We start from the raw sequence: 22,659 nt of genomic DNA, 5'->3' as shown, positions 1-22,659 counted from the left end.
TCACCATCCTGATTTGGAAATATAATCGCCATTCCTTTACTGTCACTGCGTCAAAATCCTAGAATTTTCCCCCAAACAGCATTGTGGGTCAACTCACAGCAGGTGGGCTGCAGTAGTTCAAGAAAGCAGCTCACCAGCACCTTCAAGGGCAACTAGGGATGGGCAATAAATGCTGGCCAGCCAGCAACACCCACATCCCACAAACAAAAAGAAGAAAAACCTACAAAAAATGTGGTACTGACATGGGACAAGAAATCAACTAAAATACATAATACAATTCTGAAATAAACAAAATTCATATATTGCTCTACACCACCAACATGAAGAAACAGCTGTGCCTCATGATATAATCAGAAAAAGAAAAAACCTGGAAGCTTGAAAACTGATTTGATTGAAGAAGGCCCATCAACCAACTTATCTTTTAAGAAAAATCAATCCTGAACCATGAGTCAAATCTGTAAATGTTTCCCACAGTTTATTTACCACTATAACACTAAGCGTATTTACCCAGACAACTCTTTATTCATACCTACATAATTGATATTGTTCAAGTCTTAGCTTCATGTTTTGGGCATGAGGGACTATGTCACTCAAAAACAACCAAGATTACAACCACCCTCAAAAATACGATCACCTCCTCCCTCAGACCTGACTGCCTCAGTGTTAGAACCAGCTGATTTCCCATCCTCTCTGAAAGACTCATTTCAAATTTGGCTCATTTTAAAAACTGCACTGGACTTCACGTCAGCACAAACCTTTCTACAGAACTAATATTCCTACGACTTTGGAAGCAAGTTGAATTTCCTGATTCCTAATCTCTGCTGTAACACAGTATGGTTCCTTAACATCAGTAACATACTGGTTTATCAAGAAATTAACAACTGTTCATGTACAGGTCAGACAGTGGACAGTACTGTCCACTGCTACTGGACAAGTAAACCAGAGGCTCAGGCGTGTGCTCTGAGGACATGGGTTCAAGTGACACTGCAGCAGACAGTGAAATTTTAATTCAATTAATTAATCTGGAATGAAAAGCTAGTATAATAGTGATCCCTGTTGATTGTTGTAAAACCCAACTTGTCAAATGAAAGCATGCTATTCTTTCCTGATCTGGCCTACATGTGATTCCACAATTACAGCAATGTAGCTGATTACTAAATGCAATCTGAAAAGGCCTAGAAAACACTCAGTTGTATCAAAAATGATACAAAGCCTAAGAATGGGACTAGAGTTATTTAGGATATCTGGTCAGCATAGACTGGTTGGACGGAAGGATCTGTTTTCCTGCTGTATAACTCTATAAAAGGAGTCAAACCAGATGCAGCATCAGAAACATCAATAGCAAACCCCAGTCTGTTGACCTTGTAAAATCCTACTTACTAACATCTGTGGTTTATCCCAAAATTGGGAAAGTTATCCTACAGACTTGTCAAACACAGCCTGACACAGACATTCTCATGGAATCATATTTTGTAAAATCCCAGACACCACATCGGGTATGCTGTGGCACTGGTAGTGCAGACCTACCAGAATTGGCGACAGTGGTATAGAGCTGGGAAGGATTTGCCTTGCAAGTTCTCAATAAAAGAGTTTGTTAAAAAGGTGTGAAACTTTTAAAAACTGAAATAAAGAGAAAGTCCTGGCTGTACTCAAACAAGAAACATATGACAAGCAGTTAAAGAGACAACTGGCATATTAGCTTCTATTGCAAGGGGACTGGAGTACAAAAATACGGGAACTGTGTAGTGCTTTGGTGAGATCACATCTAGAGTGACCGGTGTAATTTTGGTCTCCATATTTAAGGAAGGATGTACTTGCCTTGGAAGCGGTCGGAGAAGGATCACTAGTTTGGTCCCTGGGAAAGAGGTTTATCGCAGGAAGTCATGTCTAACAAAACTTTTAGAGCTTTTCGAAGAGGTAACCAAGAGAGGATGGATGAAGTTAGGGCAGTGGATGTTGTCTACATGGACTTTAGTAAGGTCATTGACAAAATCCCGCATGGCGGGCTAGTCGTGAAAGTTAAGTCGCATGGGATCCAGGGATAGCTAGCTAATTGGATTCAAAATTGGCTCGATGGTAGGAAGCAGAGGGTAATGGTTGAAGTTTGTTTCTCGGACTGGAGGCCTATGACTAGTGGAGTGCCACAGGGGTCAGTTCTGGGACCTCTGTTATTTGTTATTTACATCAATGATCTGGATGTAAATGTACAAGGCATGATTAGTAAGTTTGCAGATGATACAAAATTAGGAGGTATAGTTGATAATGAAGAAGGCTATCAAAAATTACAAAGGGATCTCAATCAGAAGGGGAAGTAGGCCGATGATTGGCAAATGCAATTCAATACAGATAAGTGTGAGGTGTTGCTCTTTGGTAAGTCAAACCAAGGTAGGACTTCTACAGTAAGCGGTAAGGTCTGGAGGAGTGTTGTGGAACAGAGGGATCTAGGAGTACAAGTACATAGTTCGTTGAAAGCAGCGTCATAGGTAGACAGGGTGGTGAAAAAGGCATTTAGCATGCTGGCCTTCATCGGTCAAGGCATTGAGTGTAGGAGTTGGGACATTATGTTACAGTTGTATTAGTCGTTGGTGAGGCCGCACTTGGAGTATTGTTACAGTTTTGGTCACCCTGTTATAAAGAAAGACAAAATTAAACTCAAAAGAGAGTGTGCAAAGATTTGAGAATGTTGCCAGGACTAGTGTGCCGGAGTTATAGGGAGGGGTTGGCCAGGATAGGACTTTATTCCTTGTACCGTATGAAATTGAGGGACGACCTTCTGAGGTGAATAAAATCATGAGGGGCATAGATAGGATGAATGCATCTAATCTTTTTCCCAGGGATGGGGAATTGAAAACTAGATGGCATAGGTTTAAGGTGAGAGGGGATAGATTTAAGAAGGACCTGAGGGACAATTTCTTCATGCAGAGAGTGGTGCGTATATGGAATGGGCTGCCAGAGAAAGTGGTTGAGGCAGGTACAATAGCAACATTTAAACATTTGGATGGATACATGGATGGGAAGTGTTTAAGAGGGATATGGGCCAAACACAGGCAATTGGAACTAGCTGAGTGGGCACCATGGTCAGCATGGACCAGTTTGGGCCAAAGGGCCTTTTTCCATGCTGTATTAGTCTATGACTCTAGGATAAGGGGGCCAGCCGTTTTGGCTCAGTGTCACACTACAAATGGCATTTACCGTATTTAATAGTGAAAATCTTCAAAGGGAGACACCTGTGGAACAAAAATATTTGACAGCGGAACTGACCAGAAGTTCCCTACCCTGACAAGTTTTTCAGAATCTCCTCTCCATTTGCTGACAATGGTAGAGGCCGAAATGTTGAAGAAAGTCGTGTTGCATTCAGTGGCGACAGCCTTTGCAAGCAATGTTTTTCCAGTACCTTAACAAAATATAGTCATTAATATTGCATTAAACACTCAAATTAAACAAAAATGCAATCAGTTATTATACAAAATTTACAAGGAGTATATAGCAATGAGGGTACTTATGAATAATTAGTTGATAACTATGTACAACTCACTGTGTGCTGTTCATACATCATAAAACATCAAGCTGTGGTTAATAACTTTGATTCAAAGCAAAATTCTCACTTAAAATCATGAATATAGCTCCCTCAAAGGCCTATTGGGTCAAAGGTACTGGCAAAGATAGCACTAAATTGCAAAACAGAAATTTCAAGTTTCATTCTTCTTTGACACTGACCTTATTAAATGCAGCCAGGCAACAGTTGGGGCACATAGCATACTGGGCTAGTAAGTGAAAAAGTTAACTAAGAACAGGGAGCCTGGTTGAAAGGGTTGAAAGTGTGAATCTGTGGCTGGCAGCTGAGTTAGCATGACTATCATGCTCACTATGATCAAACAGCCTGTCAACCCTTACTATACTCCCTAGACTCTCACTGGGATGATTTCTAGCCTTGTGGATCCATACACTAGTAACAGTAAGAGTTAGGCAAAGAGCAATAGGGGAGAGAAAAGTGGGAAAATGTAAGTGACATATTCCCAAACATTAACATGGATGTGATCAACCGACCAAGGTGATCCTGTGTTTGATCCATCTCATCTGTATTGATTTGCCTAGTCTTAGCTGGAGAAAAAGCAGGAGGCTTAGTGTCTCAATTCCAGTGTTATTGCTTAAAAAATACTGAAAATTATTTAATGAGTTATTAATAAATCTGTCTGGAGTCAATCTGGAGTCACACATCAAGTCCACTCTGTGCAGCAGTGCTGCACAATGATACCACTCCACTGTTAACTTAGCATTTAGAATTGGGGTCCCTGTGATTGGGGTAACATATTAAAATGGATTGAGAATTAGTTAGTGGACAGAGAAATCAGTAGGTGATAAGAGGACATATTTAAGCAAGCAGGGTACTGCAAGGACTTAAGACTCAGCTGTTAACAATTTTTGTTAATGACTTAATGAGGAGACAGAGTCTGACATATTCAAGTGCACTGAAGTTAGTTGGGCAAGTAAATGGTGAAAAGGACACAGAGGCCACAGAAAGGTGTAGACAATGGGCAAAAATATGGCAAGGATTGTGGCAATGTTTGAAATTATATACTTCAGCAGGAAAAGAAAGAAAGAAAGAAAGAAAAATATTTTTTCCAATATATATAAGATTGGAAAATATTTGTATTCAAAGAGATTTTGGTATCTTGTATATGAATTGCAAAAAATTAATGCACATTTGCAGAAAGCAACTAGAAAAGGTAATTGGTGTGTGACCTTTCTCTTTTCCTAAAAAACAAAAGATACTGGAATACAGGAGTAAAAATATCTGACTAGTTACAAACAGGGAATTGTGAGGCCATTAGTGGAGGACTGTGTCCATACCTAAGGAAGAACTTAGAATCGTAGAACAGTTATAGTAAAGAGGCTGTCAATTGGCTCTTTAAGTCCATGCTTTTCTCTGCAGGAGAAAATGACAACGATGATATGGCCTGTAGATTTTCCTAGAAGGCTCACTGGACGTGTTCCTATAATAGGATGATTGTCCTTTGAGGAGAAATTGAGTAGACTAGGTTTAGAGTTTTAAAGAATGAGTGATGATCAAATTAAATATAGAATATTCTTAAGAGGTTTATTGCTGAAAAACATTCCTATGGCTAGGGATCTGGAACATAGGGTTGCAGTATCAGAATAAAGAGTCAGCCATTTATGACTGAATGTAACATGAGATTTGAACACGTGGACAGCCCAAAAGAACATAAAGCACGATTTCCTAATTCCATTGCTATTGGGTCATTACGAGCAAGAGCGGAAACAAAGGATAAACGAGGAACTATTTACACAATGTACAAGGAATTACCAGGTGAGTTATATTGGGTTGAAAAATTCTTTGGTCTGTCTACTCTCCCTTTCTAACTGCCTCTCTTCAAAGATACTTTCATTTCCAGTGAGAACCTGTTAAACTGCTCTAGCTGCCCTCCCTCACTGTTGCCAATGCTGGTGGAGGACTCAGAATTGCTCGGCTCCCTTGTTCAGTGCTCTCCATCACCATTGGCACCCAATACAAGATGATTGTTCTTCAACAAAAATTGAGTGGACTAGCCTAGAGTTTGGAAGAACAAGAGGTCACGTAATGAAATATAGAATATTCTCGAAGAGCTTATAGTCGCAGAAGTGTTCTTCCTGGCTGGGATGTAGAACACAGGGTTGCAGTCTCACAAGGAGTCAGCCTTTTACAAATGAGATGAAGAAAAATTTCTTCAAAAGGGTTGTGAATTTTGGGAATTTGCTATCCGAGAAAAATATGGATGTTCAGTCATTGTATATATCAGGACAGAGGGAAGAGTCTGGATTAATGACGGAATTACAGGTCATGGAAATAGTACGGGGAAGAAAATTATGATCTTATTGAATAATTAAATAGGCTTGAAAGACCAAACGATCTACTGCAGTTCCTTTTCCTATGTGTATTTCTGCTAACTAAGAATAGTTTGGGGACTAATTGGTGGGATAGATTGAGGTCAGAATTTGAATTCAGCCCACATAGACAGAATGAAAGTCTGCATCAAGAGCAGCAGGGATTAGGAGTCCCTGGAATTAATTTTTATGAAACAACATTGCCTCCTCTTCAGCATTTATTCCATGTGAATGCAATGCAGCTGCAACATTGCGGTCATGCTCCAGTCACAACAGGACAGTCACTTAATTTAACAATCAAGTGATGATTGAGCCTCATGTATACCTATAAGATAAGCTATGGGTCCCATCTGCACTCTAACTACACTGGAGTGTAGGTAGTTTTTTTTTTAAAAAAGCATGCATAATTAATACAGTATTTGTATATCCTTCCTTAAGAGATGAAATGATCATTATAGCATATACTTCTTTAAAGATATATAGGAAGAAAGACTTGACAACAGCCTTCAATAGTTTAAGTTCTGATATTAAATCCTTTCCATGATTTTTAGCATCTAGAACAGGCTTGTCTAACAGCAGCCTACCAACTACAATGTGAGATAGTAAGAACTGCAGATGCTGTAGTCAGAGATAACGGTTCAGAAAGAAGGGTCCCGACCCGAAACTTCAATTTTCCTGCTCTTCTGATGCTGCATGGCCTGCTGTGTTCCTCCAGCTCCACATGGTGTTATCTGTTACCAACTACAATGAGAAGGTCTAGGTGGTCCACAAAGCTGTTGTTCCGAATGCAGTCAAACCCAACTATGAGATTTTGAAAGGAAATGTTCCCCAATTGGAGGCTGGTTCTCTCAAGCATTTGTTTCTGATCGGCTCACTAATTAATAGTAGGATGTCTGTTGGTCAGGGGTGGTGTGACTATCTGGTGGACTATTGACAGACAGTGGGGAAGCGTGAGTGTGAGAATTTTGATGGTGTTGGGGTTGGTGAGGGGTGCATGGTTGAAAGATTGAGATTCAGCTCAACCATCTCCAAAGTTCTATGCACAAAAGCAGACTGGGAGAGGAGGAAATTGCAGGGAAAGGCAACCCCGACTTTCATATGAATTTCGATGTTCTGGCCAACTAGTTCCTTCAGACATGTGCTCATGTGCCACACACACACACACACACACACACACGACACGTTGACCAACTGATTTACCCCAGCCCCACCCTAAATCCCCACTCCAAGTGAGAAAAATTGTAACGTTGCCCTGAATGCGCAATTGAACAACTCTCACCTGGAAGAAATGACAAACAGGACTTTGGTTTGTCTACAAACTTACTTGAACACTTTCAAAGGCCAAAAGCCACTGTACATGATAACTCATACTGGGCTCACGTTCTATTGATAATTGCAGCTCCCAAAATTTTGCCCTCATTCTTATTCTTTGTACATAAACCTGTCATTTCTGTCACATTAGTTTACTTTGGTGAGCAACCTTCATCTCCCAATATCACATCAGGACTAAAGAAGGTCCTGGCTATGACCTGGTCTGAGCTACTTAAAAGGAATACTAGAGTTAACTCAGTACCCTGAAAAAGAATTAAAAAAAAAAAATCAGCCAGGATTCCTATTCAGTATTTGCTTTTGAAAAGTGGTAAAGGCACTATATAAATACAAGTTGTTTTTGCTGCCATTATTTGACAATGTCAATCTCTCCCCTGAAAGTACATCATAGCATACAATTTCCTGATCCAGAAGCAAGATCATTATTTATTTTATTACTAAAACAATTCCCGTCTACGTTAATTCTCAAAAACACGCCATAAAATTCCTTTTGAGTTCTGATGAGAGGCCAGCAGGCTAGGGGAGGCAATGGCCCAGTGATATTATCGCTGGACTGTTAATCTAGAGACCCAGATAATGTTCCGGAGACCCAGGATTGAATCCCGCAATGGCAGATGGTGGAATTTAAATTCAATAAATATCTGTAATTAAGAGTCTAATAATGACCATGAATCGAATGTTGGGAAAAACCCACCTGGTTCACTAATGTCCTTTAGAGAAGGAAACTACCATCCTTACCTGGTCTGGCCTACGTGTGACTCTAGACCCATAGCAATGTGGTTGACTCTTAACCGTCCTCTGGGCATCAGGGATGGGCACTAAATGCTGGCCTAGCCAGTGACACCAACATCCCACAAATGAATTAACAAAAAAAAAACTTTAACATTGTTTCTCTCTGCACCAATTAGCCTGACCTGTTGAGTATTTCCAAATGTTCCTGTTTTATTCCAAAAATGCATCCTTACCTGGTGGTCCATAAAGTAACAGTCCTTTCCATGGGGACAAAATCCCAGTAAACAGCTGAGGATACTACAGGTAAAGACGTACAAGACTAAGCATCATATGTATAATTAGGCAAACACAAAACATAATGTTAAATTAAAAATAACTTGCCTTAATTGGATAGACAACAGCTTCCTTGACTAGTCGTTTGGCTGGTTCCAGCCCAATTATGTCATCCCATCTCACATTTGGATTATGTAGATAAATATCCTTAAGCAGATAAAATCAGTTCAACTTTTAAAATGTCTAGAATTTGGATATATTACTTTAAATTTCTCTCAAGATTTCAGTTGCATAAACATTTGAACAGCCGCTAAAGAAAAAAATATGCTAACAATGCCAAACAGGGTCAGCCATTATCCAAACAACAAAAGTATGGTCAGCATTTTGTGCAAGATGCTTCACCAGATTAACTTGTCCATTTTTACTTGTTCTGTTTCAAATTTAATGTTTGCAGATTTTTAAAAATATTTCTGCTATGTTCCATTTTACATTTGTGCATTATGCTCATAATTCATGATTACTTGTACTAAAATGGACTACAAATATCTGCCTATAATGCAAAATCAAAGCTACTGGTTCAAAGACTATTCTCTGTTAATCCTTTACAACTGTTTGCTGAAGCTATTGAGAGGCTGTTCAACCATGTGATTCAGATTTTGAAATTAATTTTTCTACAGCTTACCTTACTAACAACAACAGCAAGGTCTCTCAGTTCACCATTCATTCCTATGAAGGCACCCAGAGGTTTTATCAGCCGTTCCTACCAAAAGAAAAAATTCAAGCACATTAGTACACAAGTATATGGTAGATGACTTTGAACATACCTTGTATACCCATCAACATATTTCTTGATAGAACGCAACATCCATCAGCTGGATAGGTGGACACTGGTAGTACATATGACCTGGTTGGTTGATGGAGGGAGGAATCCATTTGGTGGCTGGAGAGTGGGTCGGGGGGGGGTCAGAAGGTGGAATGGAAGGGAGGAGGTGGGGCTGGAAAGGGAGCCAGGGGATAGATGGGAAGGTTATTTGAAAGGTGGAGAACTCAATATTGAGTGCTCCAGACAGTAGGCTGCCCAAGCGGCAGATAAGGCGTCGTTCTTCAAATTTGCGTTCCGAGTTGCTGTGACACTGGAGGAGGCCAAGGACGGTTGAAATAGGCAGTGACCGGGGGTGGTGGGGATGTGTGTGGTTTAGACTGGCCATTACTGCTCGGCGAAACTTTAAGGCCCTGGATGAAGGCGAGGGAGGTGGTTTGTGGGTAGGTGTTGATGGAAAAGATGCAACACCTGCCCACACACCACCTCCCTTAAGCCCAGCCACAGTCCTAAACAGTCCTTCCAGGTTATACAGAGTTTCACCTGCATCTCCTCCAACCTAGTCTATTGCATCTGGTGCTCCCGATGTGGTCATCCCTACGTCAGAGACCAAATATAGGCTAGGTGACCGTTTCGCTGAGCATCTTCGCCGGGCCCATAACAGCCAGCCTAATCTCCCAGTCACCGCCCATTTCAACTCCCAGCCCCACTCCCCCTCCGCCATGTCCGTCCTCGGCCTCCTCCAGTGTCGCAGCAACTTGGAACGCAAATTTGAGGAACAACACCTTATCTTCCACCTGGGCATCCTACAGCCCGGGGCACTCAACATGGAGTTCTCCACTTTCAAATAATCTTCCCACCCATCCCCCAGCTCCCTTTCCAGCCCCACCTCCTCCCTTCCATACCACCTTCTGACCCCCCCTTCCGGCCATCAACTGAATTCATCCTGCCTATTGGCCAACCAGGTCATACTTACTACCAGTGTCTAACTATCACCATTCTGCTACCCTCACCCCCACTTCTTCCCCCACCCCCCATCTTTATCTGCAGCTCTTCCAATCCCCACATCTAGTCCTGAACATTGACTTCTCCTTTCCTCCAGATGCTGCTTAGCTCACTGTGTTCTTCCAGCCTCCTGTTTGTCTACCATTATCTGAATATGGACTGCTTCAGTATCATAGAAATCTCAACAGTGCTAAACATTGTGCAATCATCAGCAAACATCCCCACTTCCGTCCTTATGAAGGAGGGAAGGTTATTGATAAAATAGCTGAAGATGGTTGGGCCGAGGCCACTACCCTGAGGTACTCCTGCAGAGATGTCCTGGAGCTGAGATGACAGACCTCCAACAACCATGGCCATCTTCCTATGTGCCAGGTATGACTCCAACCAGCAGCCACTTTGCCCCTAACACCCACTGATTCCAGTTTTGCTAGGGCTCCTCAATACCACAAATACCTCAAGTGTCAAGGACTGTCACTCTCACCTCTTCAGCTCAGTTTCCTTTGTCCATGTTTGAACCAAGGCTTTATTGGAGGACAGGAGCTGAGTGGTCCTGGCAGAACCCAAACTGGTCTTCACTGAGGAGGTTATTGTTGAGCAGTAGTGCTTGTTAGCACTGTTGAGGACATTTTCCATCACCTTACTGATGAGGCAAGAATTGGCCGGGTTGGATTTGTCCTGCTTTTTATGTTCAGGACGGACTTGGGCAATTTTTCACACTGGCGGGCTAAAGACAGTTGTAACTGTACTGGAAGAGCGTGGCTAGGGGAGTGGCAAGTTCTGGAGCACAGGTCTTCAGTGCTATTGTCACAATGTTGTCAGGGCCGACAGCTTTTGTGATATTCCGTGTCTCCAACCATTTCTTGATATCATGTGGAGTGAATCAAAATGGTTGAAGATTGATATCTATAATGCTGGGCCCACTGGAGGAGGCGGAGTTGGATCATCCACTCAGTACGTCTGCCTGAATATTGCTGGGAATATTTCAGCCATATCTTTTGCACTGATCTGCTGGAATCCTCCATCTTTGAGGATGGGAATATTTGTGGAGGCTCCTCCTCCAGTGAGTTGTTTCATAGTCCACCACCATTCATGACAGTTGTGGCAGGACTGCAGAGCTTACAGTTGATCCATTGGTTGTGGGATCACTTAGCTCTGTCTATCACTTGCTGCACATGATATTAGGCAAGCAAGTAGTCCTGCTTTGGCATTTCATCAGGTTGACACCTCATTTTTAGGTATACCTGGTGCTGATCCCGGCATACCCTCCTGCACACTCCATTGAACAAGGGTTGATCCCCTGGCTTGGTGGTAATGGTTGAGTGGGGGATATGCCAGGCCACGAGGTTGCAGATTGTGCTGGAGTATAATTCTGCTGCTGTTGATGGCCCACAGCACCTCATGGATGTCCAGTCTGGAGTTTCTATATCTGTTCAAAGTCTGTCCCAATTAACACAGTGATAGTGCCAGACACACAATGGAGGGTATTCTCAAATGTGAAGGACTTTGTCTCCACAAGGACTGCGCAATGGTCACTCTTACTGATACTGTCATGGACAGATGCATCTACAGCCAGCAGATTGGTAAGGATGATGTCAAGTATATTTTTCCCTCTTGTTGATTCCTACACCACCTGCTGCAGACCCAGTCCAACAGCTATATTCTTTCGGACCCAACCAGTTCGGTCAGTAGTGCTGCTGCAGAGTTACTTTCGATGGTGGACATTGAAATTCTGCTCTCCATGCCCCAGAGAGTACATTTTGTGCTGCTGCCATTCTCAGTGCTTGGTAAGTGTTGAACTGGTACAATCTCCATGTCGAACATCAGTGGAAGGAGTGTGGTACGTGATAATCAGGAGGTTTCCTCACTCATGTTTAACCTGAAGCCATGACACTTCATGGGGTCTACAATCAATGGTGAGCACTCCCAGGGCAAGTTCCTCCCAACTATATACCACTGTGCCGCCATCTGTGCTGGGAGTGTGTTTGTTAGATGTGTCCAAAAGGGTTTCTTGAAGCAATATATAAATAGTCTAACTAGTTAAGAGGCCATACTAGACCTAGTATTGGGGAATCAGCTTAGCCAGTGATTAAAGTTTCAATGGGGAAACATTTTGGGAACAGTGGCCATAATTCTACGTTTTGAGTTACTGATGGATAAAAGAGAAGATTAGTCCTTGGATGAAAGTATTAAATTTGGGGAAGGCTAACTACAACAATATTAGGTAGGACTTGGGGAATGTAGATTAGGGATGGCTGTTTGTGGGTAAATCCATATCTGTCACATGGGAATCTTTTAAATGCCAATTATTAGAGTTCAGATCCAGCATGCTTCTGTGAAAATGAAGGATAAGGATAGCAAGAGTCATGAACCTTGGATGACAAGGAGGACTAAAAGGGACCATGAAATTTCCTTGCAAACAGGATTAAGAAAAATCACAAGGCTTATTATAGGTATATAAGGAGCAAGAGGATAGCTAGGGGAAGAGCATGCCCACTCACAGACAATAGGAGGGAATTTATGCATGGAGCCAAAGGAATTGGGCGAGATCCTTAATGAATACTTTGTATCTGTATTCACAAAGGAGAAGGTCATGGCAGATGGTGAGTCTAGAGAGGGGTATGTTGACATTCCGGGGCATGTTATTATTGGGTGTTTCAAAAAGGTTGAAGGTAGACAAGTCCCAAAGACTTGATAGGATCTATCCCAGAATACGGAGGGAAGTGACAGAGGAAATTGCTCGGGCCAACCTCTTGGTATGCTCTTGACTCACAGGAGATGTCCTAGAGAACTGGAGAAGAACCAATATTGTTCTTTTGTTTAAGGGTAACAGGGATAATCTGGGAAATTACAGGCCGGTGAACCCTATGTCAGTGCTGGGGAAGTTATTGGAGAAGATTCTTAGGGATTTGCTCATATTTGGAAAAGTATGGACTTTTTAGCAATAGGCAGCAAAGCTTTGTGCAGAAAGGTCATGTCTCATAAACTTAATTTTTGAGGTAGTTACAAAGATGATTGATGAGGGCAGGGCCCACCAATAATTTTTTTTTTTTTTTTTTTTTTTAAAAAAATCAGCTGCAAATTTACTGATCACACCTCCTACATTTTAAGTAGGAATCATTTATATATACCACGAAATAGCAAGGTCCCCAATACTGACTCCTGTGAGAACCCATTGACCAGACATTAGTGTCCAGAAAACACTCCTCAACCATCACCCTTTTCTTCCTGGCCAATTGTAGATCTAATTTGCCAAATTTTCTTTGACCCCAAAGGTGGTGAGTGTTGTCTACGTAGACTTTTTACAATATCCCTCATGTCAGGCTGATATAGAAGATAAAGTCACATGGAATCTGTGGTGAGCTAGTAAAATGAACACAGAGCGGCCTTGGTCATAGAAGACAGAGTAGCAGTGGAAGGGATGTTTTACTGACTGGAAATCTGTGACCAGTGGTGCTCCATAGGGATCAGTGCTGGGACCCCTGTTTGCAATTTATATAGATTATTTGGAGGAGACATGACTAGTAAGTTTGCAGATGACACAAAGATTGGGGGAACTGTGGATAGTGAGAAGGATTGCCAGAGGGTACAACAGGGCATAACTAGGCTGGACACTTGGGCAGAGAAATGGAAGATGAGGTTTAATTCAAACAAATGTGAGGTGATGCACTTTGGAAGATCTGAAGCAGGATGAAAGTATACAATTAAATGGCAGAAGCTTTAGAAGCACTAACATACAGAGGGATCTAGGCATACAGGTCCACAGTTCACTGAAAATGGCAATACAAGTGGATAAGGTGGTCAGGAAGGCATATAGCATGCTTGCCTTCATCAGTGCATGGAGAATTTGGTAAGTCATGTTGCAGCTGTATAGAACTTCAGTTCGGCCAAGTTTGGAATATTGCCGACAGTTCTGGTCACCACGCTACTAAGGATATGGAGTCTTTGGAGAGGATACAGAAAAGAATGTTGCCTGATTCAGAGGGTATTAGCTATGAGGAAAGATTTGATAAACTTACTTTGTTTTTACTTGAACATCGGAGGCTGAGGGGCAGCTCCTGATAGAAGTTACAAAATTATGAGAGGTGTGGATAGAATGGATAGTCAGAATCTAGTGGATTACTTGGGCCAGACAATCATAAAATCCCCACAGTTCAGATAGAAGCAATTCGGCCCATCAAATATGACTCACCATCCGAAGAGCATCTCACCCTATTCCCATAACCTCACATTTACCGTAGTTAACCCACCTAGCCTGCACATCCCTGAACACCACAGGGCAATTTAGTATGGCTAATCTACCTAACCTGCACATCTTTGGACTGTGGGAGAAAACTGGGAAGGAAACCCACGCAGCCACAGGGTGAACATGCAAACTCCACACAGCCAGTCGCCTAAGGCAGGAATCAAACCTGGGTCCCTGACACCATGCTACCCATTTAAAGTAAAAAGGAGGAAGCTCAAAATAGATGCGAGAGACATGTTTTTTTTTCTCACCCCACAGAGGGTGGTAAGTGCCTGGAATGTGCTGCCAGAGGAGGTGGCAGAAGCAGATACAGAAGTAATGTTCAAGAGGCACTGTGACAACTATGTAAATAGGCAGGAAAACTAGGGATATGAGCCATGTAGAGGCAAAAAGTTTAAGTTTAAAAAGGGATCATGTTTCAGTACAGGCTTGGTGGGCTGAAGGGCCTGTTCCTGTGCTGTATTGTTCTTTGTTCTTTGGCAAAGAAACATAGAAGTCATATGTCAAGATTATACTGAATGCTCCAACTCATAGCATTTACTTTTTTTTTTAAAATGTCAAACTTCACTGTGCACAAACTTCACCACACAAAAACTGTGGCAAGAAAAGTTTGATGTTTGATCTTTGACAGACATTTTAAAAATTTGGATACAAATTGCTACATTAATTACATTAGGAAGCAACAATAGGTAAATGGCAAGACTGTAAAACTTATTGCTCGTAGTTTGGGTTATTTTAGAGTCACAGATCTACAGCAGAGATAAAAGGCCCTTCGGCCCATCTCATCCACACCATCAAAATCAACCACATAAGTATTCTACTTTCCAGCATTTGGCCTATAGCTTTGAATGCTTGGACATCATAGGTGCACATCCAAATACTTTTTAAACATGTTAGGAGGGTTTCTGTCTCAACCACTCTTACAGGCAGTGGGTTCCAGATTCCCACCACCCTATGGGTGAAAAAGTTTAAAATTATTTTTCCTCACATTTTCTCTAAACCTTATGCCCCTTACCTTAAATCTATGGCCCCCATCATGGTCCCTCAATCAAGAAGAAAATTCTCTTCCTATCTATGCCCCTCATAATTTTGTATATCTCAATCATGTCCCCTCTCAATCTTCTCTGCTATAAAAGGAAAACAACCTCAGTCTGTCAAATTTCTCTTCATAACTGAAACTCTCCAACTCAGGCAATATCCTGGTAAATCTCTGCTGCATCCTTTCCAGTGCTATCACATCCCTCCTATAATGTGGATTCCAGAACACAATACTCTAGCCTGGCTTAACCAACATCTTATGTCATTCCAGCAAACCACCCTACTCTTAAACTCTATGCCTCAGCTAATAAAGGCAAGTCTATCATATGCCTTTATAACCACTCTATCCAACTGGCTGGTCATCGGTGCGTCCCAGGGTCCTTCTACGCATCATGTATTCCTGGTCTGACTTGTTCTTCCCAAGTGTGTCACCTCACATTTATCCAAACTAAATTCCACGTGCCATTGATCAGCCCATCTGACCAGCCTGTCTATATACTCACGTAAACGAAGTCTTTCCTCCTCACTATTTACCATCCTTCCAATTTCTGGATCATTTACAAACTTACTCCTCCTACATTTAAGTCCAAGTCATTTAAATAAACACAAACAGCAAGGGCCCCTATACTGATTCCTGTGGGACCTGACTGGACACAAAAATCCAGTAAGAAAAATGCCCGTCAGCCATCATGCTCTTCTTCCTGGAACTTAGCCAATTGTAGATCCAATTTACTTTCCTTGGATCCCATGGGCTCTCACATTTGCTAATCAGTCTCCCATGGGGGACCTTATCAAAAGTCTTGCTGAAATCCAAGAAGACTACATTGAAGGCACTGCCTTCATCTACACATCTAGTCACCTCTTTGAAAAATTTTTAAATCAATTTCGTGAGTAGTTTTGAGCCCCATATCTAAGGTAGGATATGCTGTTGTTGGAGGGGGTCCAGAGGAGGTTTATGAGAATGATCCTGGGGATGAAGGGTTTGTAAAATGAGGAGCATGAGGACTTTGGGTCTGTACTCAATGAAGTTCATAAGAATGAGGGGGAATCTCACTGAAACGTACAGGATACTGCCTGGAGAGAGTGGATGTAGAGAAGACGTCTCCACTAGTAGCAGAGCCAAGGATCTGAGGGCAAGCTCAGAGTGAAGGGACAACCCATTAGAACTGAGATAAGGAGGAATCCCTACAGCCTAATCACTCTTTTGGCTGAAGAACTCATTGTCACAGAAGGCTGTACAGGCCGAGACATTGAGTGTACTTAAGATAGAGATAGATGGGTTCTTGATTGGCAGCATGGGTTTATGCACAGAGAAGGTCATGGCTCACCAATTCAATTGAATTTTTTTGACGAAGTGACAAGAATGATTGATAAGAGAAGGGCAAAATATGTTGTCTATATGGACATTAGCAGGGCATTTGATAAGGTACCTCTTGGCAGGCTGGCACAGAAGGTAGAGTCTCATGGGATCTTGGGTGAGCTGGCTAGATAGAAACAGAACTGGCTTGGTCAGAGAAGACAGAGAATAGCATAGAAGAATGTTTTTCGGAGTGGCGATCAGTAACTAGTGTTGTTCCCCAGGGATTAGTGCTGGGACTTTTGTTGTTTGTAATATATATAAGTGAGCTGGAAAACAACGTAGAAAGTCTGATTAGTACGTTTGCGGTTGACACCAAAATTGGTGGAATTGCAGTTAGTGAGAAAAGTTGTCAAAAGATAGAGCGGCATATAGATAGATTGCAGATATGGGCCGAGAAATAGCAGATGGAGTTTAATCCAGACAAATGTGAGGTGATGCATTCAGGTGCAAATTATATAATAAATGGCAGAACCCTTAGGAGCATTGACATACTGAGGGATCTGGACATACAGGCCCACAGACCCCTGAAAGTGACAACACAGTTGGATAAGGTGGTCAAGACTGCATATAGCATGTTTGCCTTCATCGGTTGGGGCATTGAATATAAAAGTTGGCAAGTTATGTTACAGCTGTACAAAAAAACTTTTAGTTAGGCCACATTTGGAATATTGCATGCAGTGTGCTCACCATACTACCAGAAGGACATGGATGCTTTGGGAGAGGGTGCAGAGAGGCTTTACCAGGATGTTGCCTAGTTTGGAGGGTTTTAGTAACGAAGAGAGGTTGAATAAACTCTGATTGCTTTCACTGGAAAGATGGAGGCCGAGGGGTGACCTGATAGCTGTCTACAAAATTATGAGAGGCATAGATAGGGCCGATAGTCAGAGGCTTTCTCCCAGGATAGAAAGGTCAACCACAAGGGGGCACAGATTCATGGTGAGAAGTGGCAAGTTAAGGGGAGAAGTGCAGGGAAAATTTTTCAGAGGGTGGTGGGTGCCTGGAACACACTGCCAGTGGAAGTGGTGGAAGCAGGCACGTTAGCAACATTTAAGGCGCCTCTTGATAGACACATGAACGGGAGGCAAACAGAGGGACAGAAACCACAAACAGGCAACAAGTCGTGGATCTAAATAAGGACTAGGAATTGGCACAGCCTTGGTGAGCCAAAGGGCCTGTTCCTGTGCAATATTGAATTGTATTTTTGGATTCCAGGTGGCATAATTTTCAAAAGAGAATCAAATCTGGTCTCTGAACACTTCAAATCTTAATAACCTAACTCACCGAAGGATCTTGGTTGTAATGTAGGCTGTTTACTGCTATTTCAGTAGATGAATCTTTGACAGCATTTTGAATCATGCCTCGCAAGTCGATGATCTGACCCTATGTATAAAATAAGAGTAATATAATATTGAGAAAACTTGCTCAAGTTTCAACATCAACATCTCTCTTATCACTCACAGGAGCAAGAATGAGTATTTTAGCACCTACCCGTCTGGCATGAAGTCCATCTCCAACTTTAATGGTAGACACATTCAAACCAAACTCTGACGTCTCAGGAGGTGTAGATGGCCCATTCTCCTGAATGAATTGCCAAAAAAAAAAAAGAGATCATAGAGTCAGAGTTCAGAAGAGGTCATTTAGCTTATCAAGTCTATACCAACAAAAACTACTCTAAATCTACACTAGTCCCACATTCCAGCACTTGGACCATAATCTTGAATGTTACGACATTTCAAGTAACTTATCCAAGCTCTTTTTAAAGATTGAGGTTTTCTGCCTCAACTACCCTCCCAGGCAATGCATTCCAGATTGCCATCACCTCTGGGTGAAAAATTATTTTCTCAAAGTCCCTCTAAACCTCCAGAAAAAAAGCCGAAAGAACTGCAGATGCTGGAAATCTGAAACAAAAAACAGAAATTGCTGGAAAATCTCAGATGGAGAGAAATCAGAACTGATGGTAGCTAGGAAAGTGATGGATTTTATGTAGAAGATGGGGTGTGGAGAGGAGGAGAGAAAGGGTAAACAATAGGTTGTAATAGAGCCCAAAGACAGAAAAACAGATTGACAGACGAAGGAGTAGTTGAAAGGTCAATCTGGAGGAATGAATAGTTCCAAATGAGGACTATTAATGGCTGACAGTGAATAGTCTGTCGTAGCAGCCCATATGATGACAAGGCATGGTGTGCAGGGGTGGGAGAAGGCATGGGAAGAGGTGGTCAAGCCCTAAAATGATAGAATTCCATATTAAATCCAGAAGGCTGCAGGGTTCCCAAGTGGAAAATGAGGTAATGTTCTTCCAGCTTGCAAGGAGCTTCGCTGGACCACTGCAGCGAAGATGTTGGCCAGAGAATATGGTGGTGTTCAGGTGGCAAGTAACTGGAAACTTGGGGTCTTTTTTTGTGGCGGAATGTTGGTGTTCTGTGAAGCGGCTACCCAGTCTATGCTTCATTTCTCCAATGTAGAAGAAATACATTGTTAGCAGCGAATGTAGTAGACTAGACTGAGTGCAGTGCAGGTAAAGGGCTGCTTGAGCTGGAAAGTGTGTTTGGGGTCTTTGCTATTGAGGAGTGAGGACATAAATGGCAGTTTTACCCCTTTTGCGATTGCAGGGGAAGCTGCTGTGAGGTCGTGGGGGCATGTTGAGAGATTCCGCTGAGCTTCTTAACATCCTGCCATTCATAACTTGTCTTGTTACTTCTTCCAAAGTGCATCACCTCACACTTTTCAGAGTTAAATTTCAACTACAACTATGTCCAGATCCTCCTGTGAACCAAGACCTTCTTCACCACAAACCACCTGGCCAATCTTTGTGTCATTCACAAAATTACATATCGTCTCCTCCATATTCCCTTCTAAGAGTATTAAGGAACCCAGCACTGATTCCTATAGACCTCACTAGACATGAGCCTTCAGTCACACAACAGTCTTCTGTGTCTCCTATCCTAAGCCAGTTTTGGATCCAACTTCCTAAACCACACTGGATCCCATGTGCTTTTACCTTCTTTATCAGTCTTCCATGTGAGGACATTTTGAAAGGCTTTGCTGAAATCTATATAAACTACATTAACTGTTCAATGGAGAGTGCAGGAGGACATGCCAGGAGCAGCACCAGGTATACCTGTCGATGCAGTATCAACCTGGTGAAGTGCCAAAGCAGGGCTACTTGCAGACCAAACATCATTGCAGCAAGTGATAGACAGAGCTAAGGGATCCCACAAGCAATGGATCAGCTGTAAGCTCTGCAGTCCTTTTATTTATTTGTTAACGGGATGAGGATGTTGCTGGCTAGGCAGCATTTATTGCCCAGAGGGCAGTTCAGAGTCAACCACATTGCTGTGGGCCTGGAGTCACATGTAGGCCAGACTACGTAAGGATGGCAGTTTCCTTCCCTAAAGGACATTAGTGAACCAGGTGGGTTTTTCCCGACAATCGACAATGGATTCATGGTCATCATTAGACTCTTAATTCCAGATATTTATTGCATTCAAATTCCACCATTTGCTGTGGTGGGATATGAACCCGGGTCCCCAGAATGTTATCTGAGTCTCTGGATTAACAGTGCAGCGATAATACCACTAGGTCATTGCCTCACCACTTGCCATATCCTGTCACGAATGGTGGTGGATTATGAAACAACTCACTGGAGGAGGAGCCTCCACAAATATTCCCATCCTCAAAGATGGAGGATTCCAGCATATCAGTGCAAAAGATATGGCTGTAACATTCCCAGCAATATTCAGTCAAATGTACTGAGTGGATGATCCAACTCTGCCTCCTCCAATGGCCCCAGGATTATGGATACCAGTCTTCAACCATTTTGATTCACTCCACTTGATATCAAGAAATGGTTGGAGACACGGAATATTGCAAAAGCTATCGGCCCTGATAACACTGTGACAATAGCACTGAAGATTTGTGCTCCAGAACTTGCCACTCCCCTAGCTAAGCTCTTCTGGTACAGTTACTACACTGGTATCTACCCAGCAATGGGGAAAATTGCCCAAGTATGTCCTGTACACGAAAAGCAGGACAAATTCAACCCGGCCAATTACCACCCCATCAGTCTACTCTTGATCACCAGTAATGTGATGGAAGGGGTCATCAACAGTGCTATCAAGCAGCACCTGCTCAGTGATGCCCAGTTTGGGTTCCACCAGGGCCATTCAGCTCCTGACCTCATTACAGCCTTGGTTCAAACATGGACAAAAGAGCTGAATTTCAGAGGTCAAGGGAGATTGACAGCCCTTGATATCAAGGCTGTATTCAACCACGTGTGGCATCAAAGAGCCCTAGCAATACTGGAATCAATTGGTATTGGGGGCAAACTCCCCACCCCACCCCCACTCCCGTTTGGCCTATTGGTCTGTATCCCCTGCCCCTGCCAAACAAATTTAAACTCCTCCCAACCGCACAAGCAAACCTATCCAGAAGGATGTCAGTCCCATTCTGGTTAAGGTGTAGACCGTCTCTCTGTACAGGACCTATCATCCCCAGAAATGGTGAAAGTGATCCAGACATCTAAAACTATTCCTCATGCTCTAATTCCTGAGCCGCATATTCATTTGCCCTTGTCTTCTATTTCCATACTTGCTACCATGAGACACCAGGGGTAATCCAGAGATTATAATCTTTGACGTCCTGCTTTTTAATCTACTGCTTGGCTCAACGAATTCCTGATGCAAGACTTCATCCCTCATTCTACATATATTGTCTTCACCAATGTGTACTGACTTAGACTGCAGCAAATGTCATGCTGTAGAATATCATGTGACCTAACCCCCAGAAATAGGGCCAGCCAGAATTGGGAATCTTAGTTTGGGACATCGGAGTTCACAATTTTATTAATGAACAAAGTGCTACAGTCCAGCAGTCACATCATGGTTCAAAGCCCAATAACACTTGGAGATTTGGCTACAGGAGAAAGATAACTGTATGAACCATACTGCATTGAGGAAGAGTTTTAATTTTTTAAAATTTCAACCGGTTTACTACAAAGAAGCATTACAATCCACTTAATATCTTGCAACATTGAACCAAATGCAAGCACATTCCTACCCTGACACCCAGTGGCTTTACCACACAACTACATCCAGGCAGTCAGGTTGAAGCTGGTTTTAAATCTTTAACCAAAAGGAGTGCAAAAAGGTCCAAACAAATTTCATTATGAGCCTCATTGAATCACGTAATACAGACCTTTGGCCATCAAGTCTGTGCTGCCAAAAATAAACTACTACCTGCACCAATTCCACTTTCTTCCATAGGCCCATAGCCTTCTGTATCAGCAGAAGCGAGTTTGCCTGTTGCGTGATTAATTGCAATTAAATTGGAATTTTATTCAACTATCTTGTATGGATGACTTCTAGTTTAGCTCTTCCCCACAAATAGAAATTCAGATCTTTCTACGTGTATTTTATCAAAATTTTTCACACAAGTTTATCTATTAGGTCAAGGGTAAAGCAAATCAGACAGTTTGTCCTTTCCTGATAGCTACTAAAACATAGTTCACACAGCATCTCTGAAAATCTTTTCTGCGCTCTATCCAAAGCTTCTCGATCCTTTTTTGTAATACAGCAACCATAACTGTACATAGTACGTAACATGCAGTTTAATCAACATCTAATACAAGCTTTGCATAAAATTCTCTACTTTGCAATTTTCTCCCTCTGGAATTAAACATTAGTGCCTAGTTCGCTTTCATTATGACTTTAACACTGTGTTGCAATATTTACCATTTCGAGATTTGGCTAATGCACTCCCAGATCTCTATCATCTGACCATATTATTATACTATAAACAATTATATCTAGCCTTTTGATTCTTACCAAATTGTAATGTTTTTCTATTAATCTGCGACTCAGCTGCCCAGTCTGAAATAGTAGGAACTGCAGATGCTGGAGAATCTGAGATAACAAGGTGTAGAGCTGGATGAACACAGCAGGCCAAGCAGCATCATAGGAGCAGGAAGGCTGACGTTTC

At 42.2% G+C, this 22,659-nt stretch overlaps 1 protein-coding gene across 2 annotated transcripts in view; it reads right to left on the bottom strand.

The window, feature by feature from the left end:
- katnal2 (katanin p60 subunit A-like 2) overlaps positions 1-22,659 on the bottom strand; it is a 66,682-nt gene that overhangs the window by 21,505 nt on the left and 22,518 nt on the right. For both annotated transcript variants that reach the window (XM_020528823.2, XM_048595264.1), the window contains exons 6-11: positions 18,172-18,261; positions 17,965-18,063; positions 8,900-8,977; positions 8,326-8,424; positions 8,178-8,241; positions 3,276-3,394 (exon numbers count right to left, since the gene is read on the bottom strand). In XM_020528823.2, coding sequence (XP_020384412.1) covers positions 3,276-3,394; positions 8,178-8,241; positions 8,326-8,424; positions 8,900-8,977; positions 17,965-18,063; positions 18,172-18,261 — 549 coding nt within the window. The remainder of the gene's footprint in view (positions 1-3,275; positions 3,395-8,177; positions 8,242-8,325; positions 8,425-8,899; positions 8,978-17,964; positions 18,064-18,171; positions 18,262-22,659) is intronic.

Source organism: Rhincodon typus, chromosome 1 (genome assembly GCF_021869965.1).
Source record: "Rhincodon typus isolate 14 chromosome 1, sRhiTyp1.1, whole genome shotgun sequence".
NCBI classification, from domain to species: domain Eukaryota; kingdom Metazoa; phylum Chordata; class Chondrichthyes; order Orectolobiformes; family Rhincodontidae; genus Rhincodon; species Rhincodon typus.
This window is presented reverse-complemented; position numbering and strand designations above follow the sequence as displayed.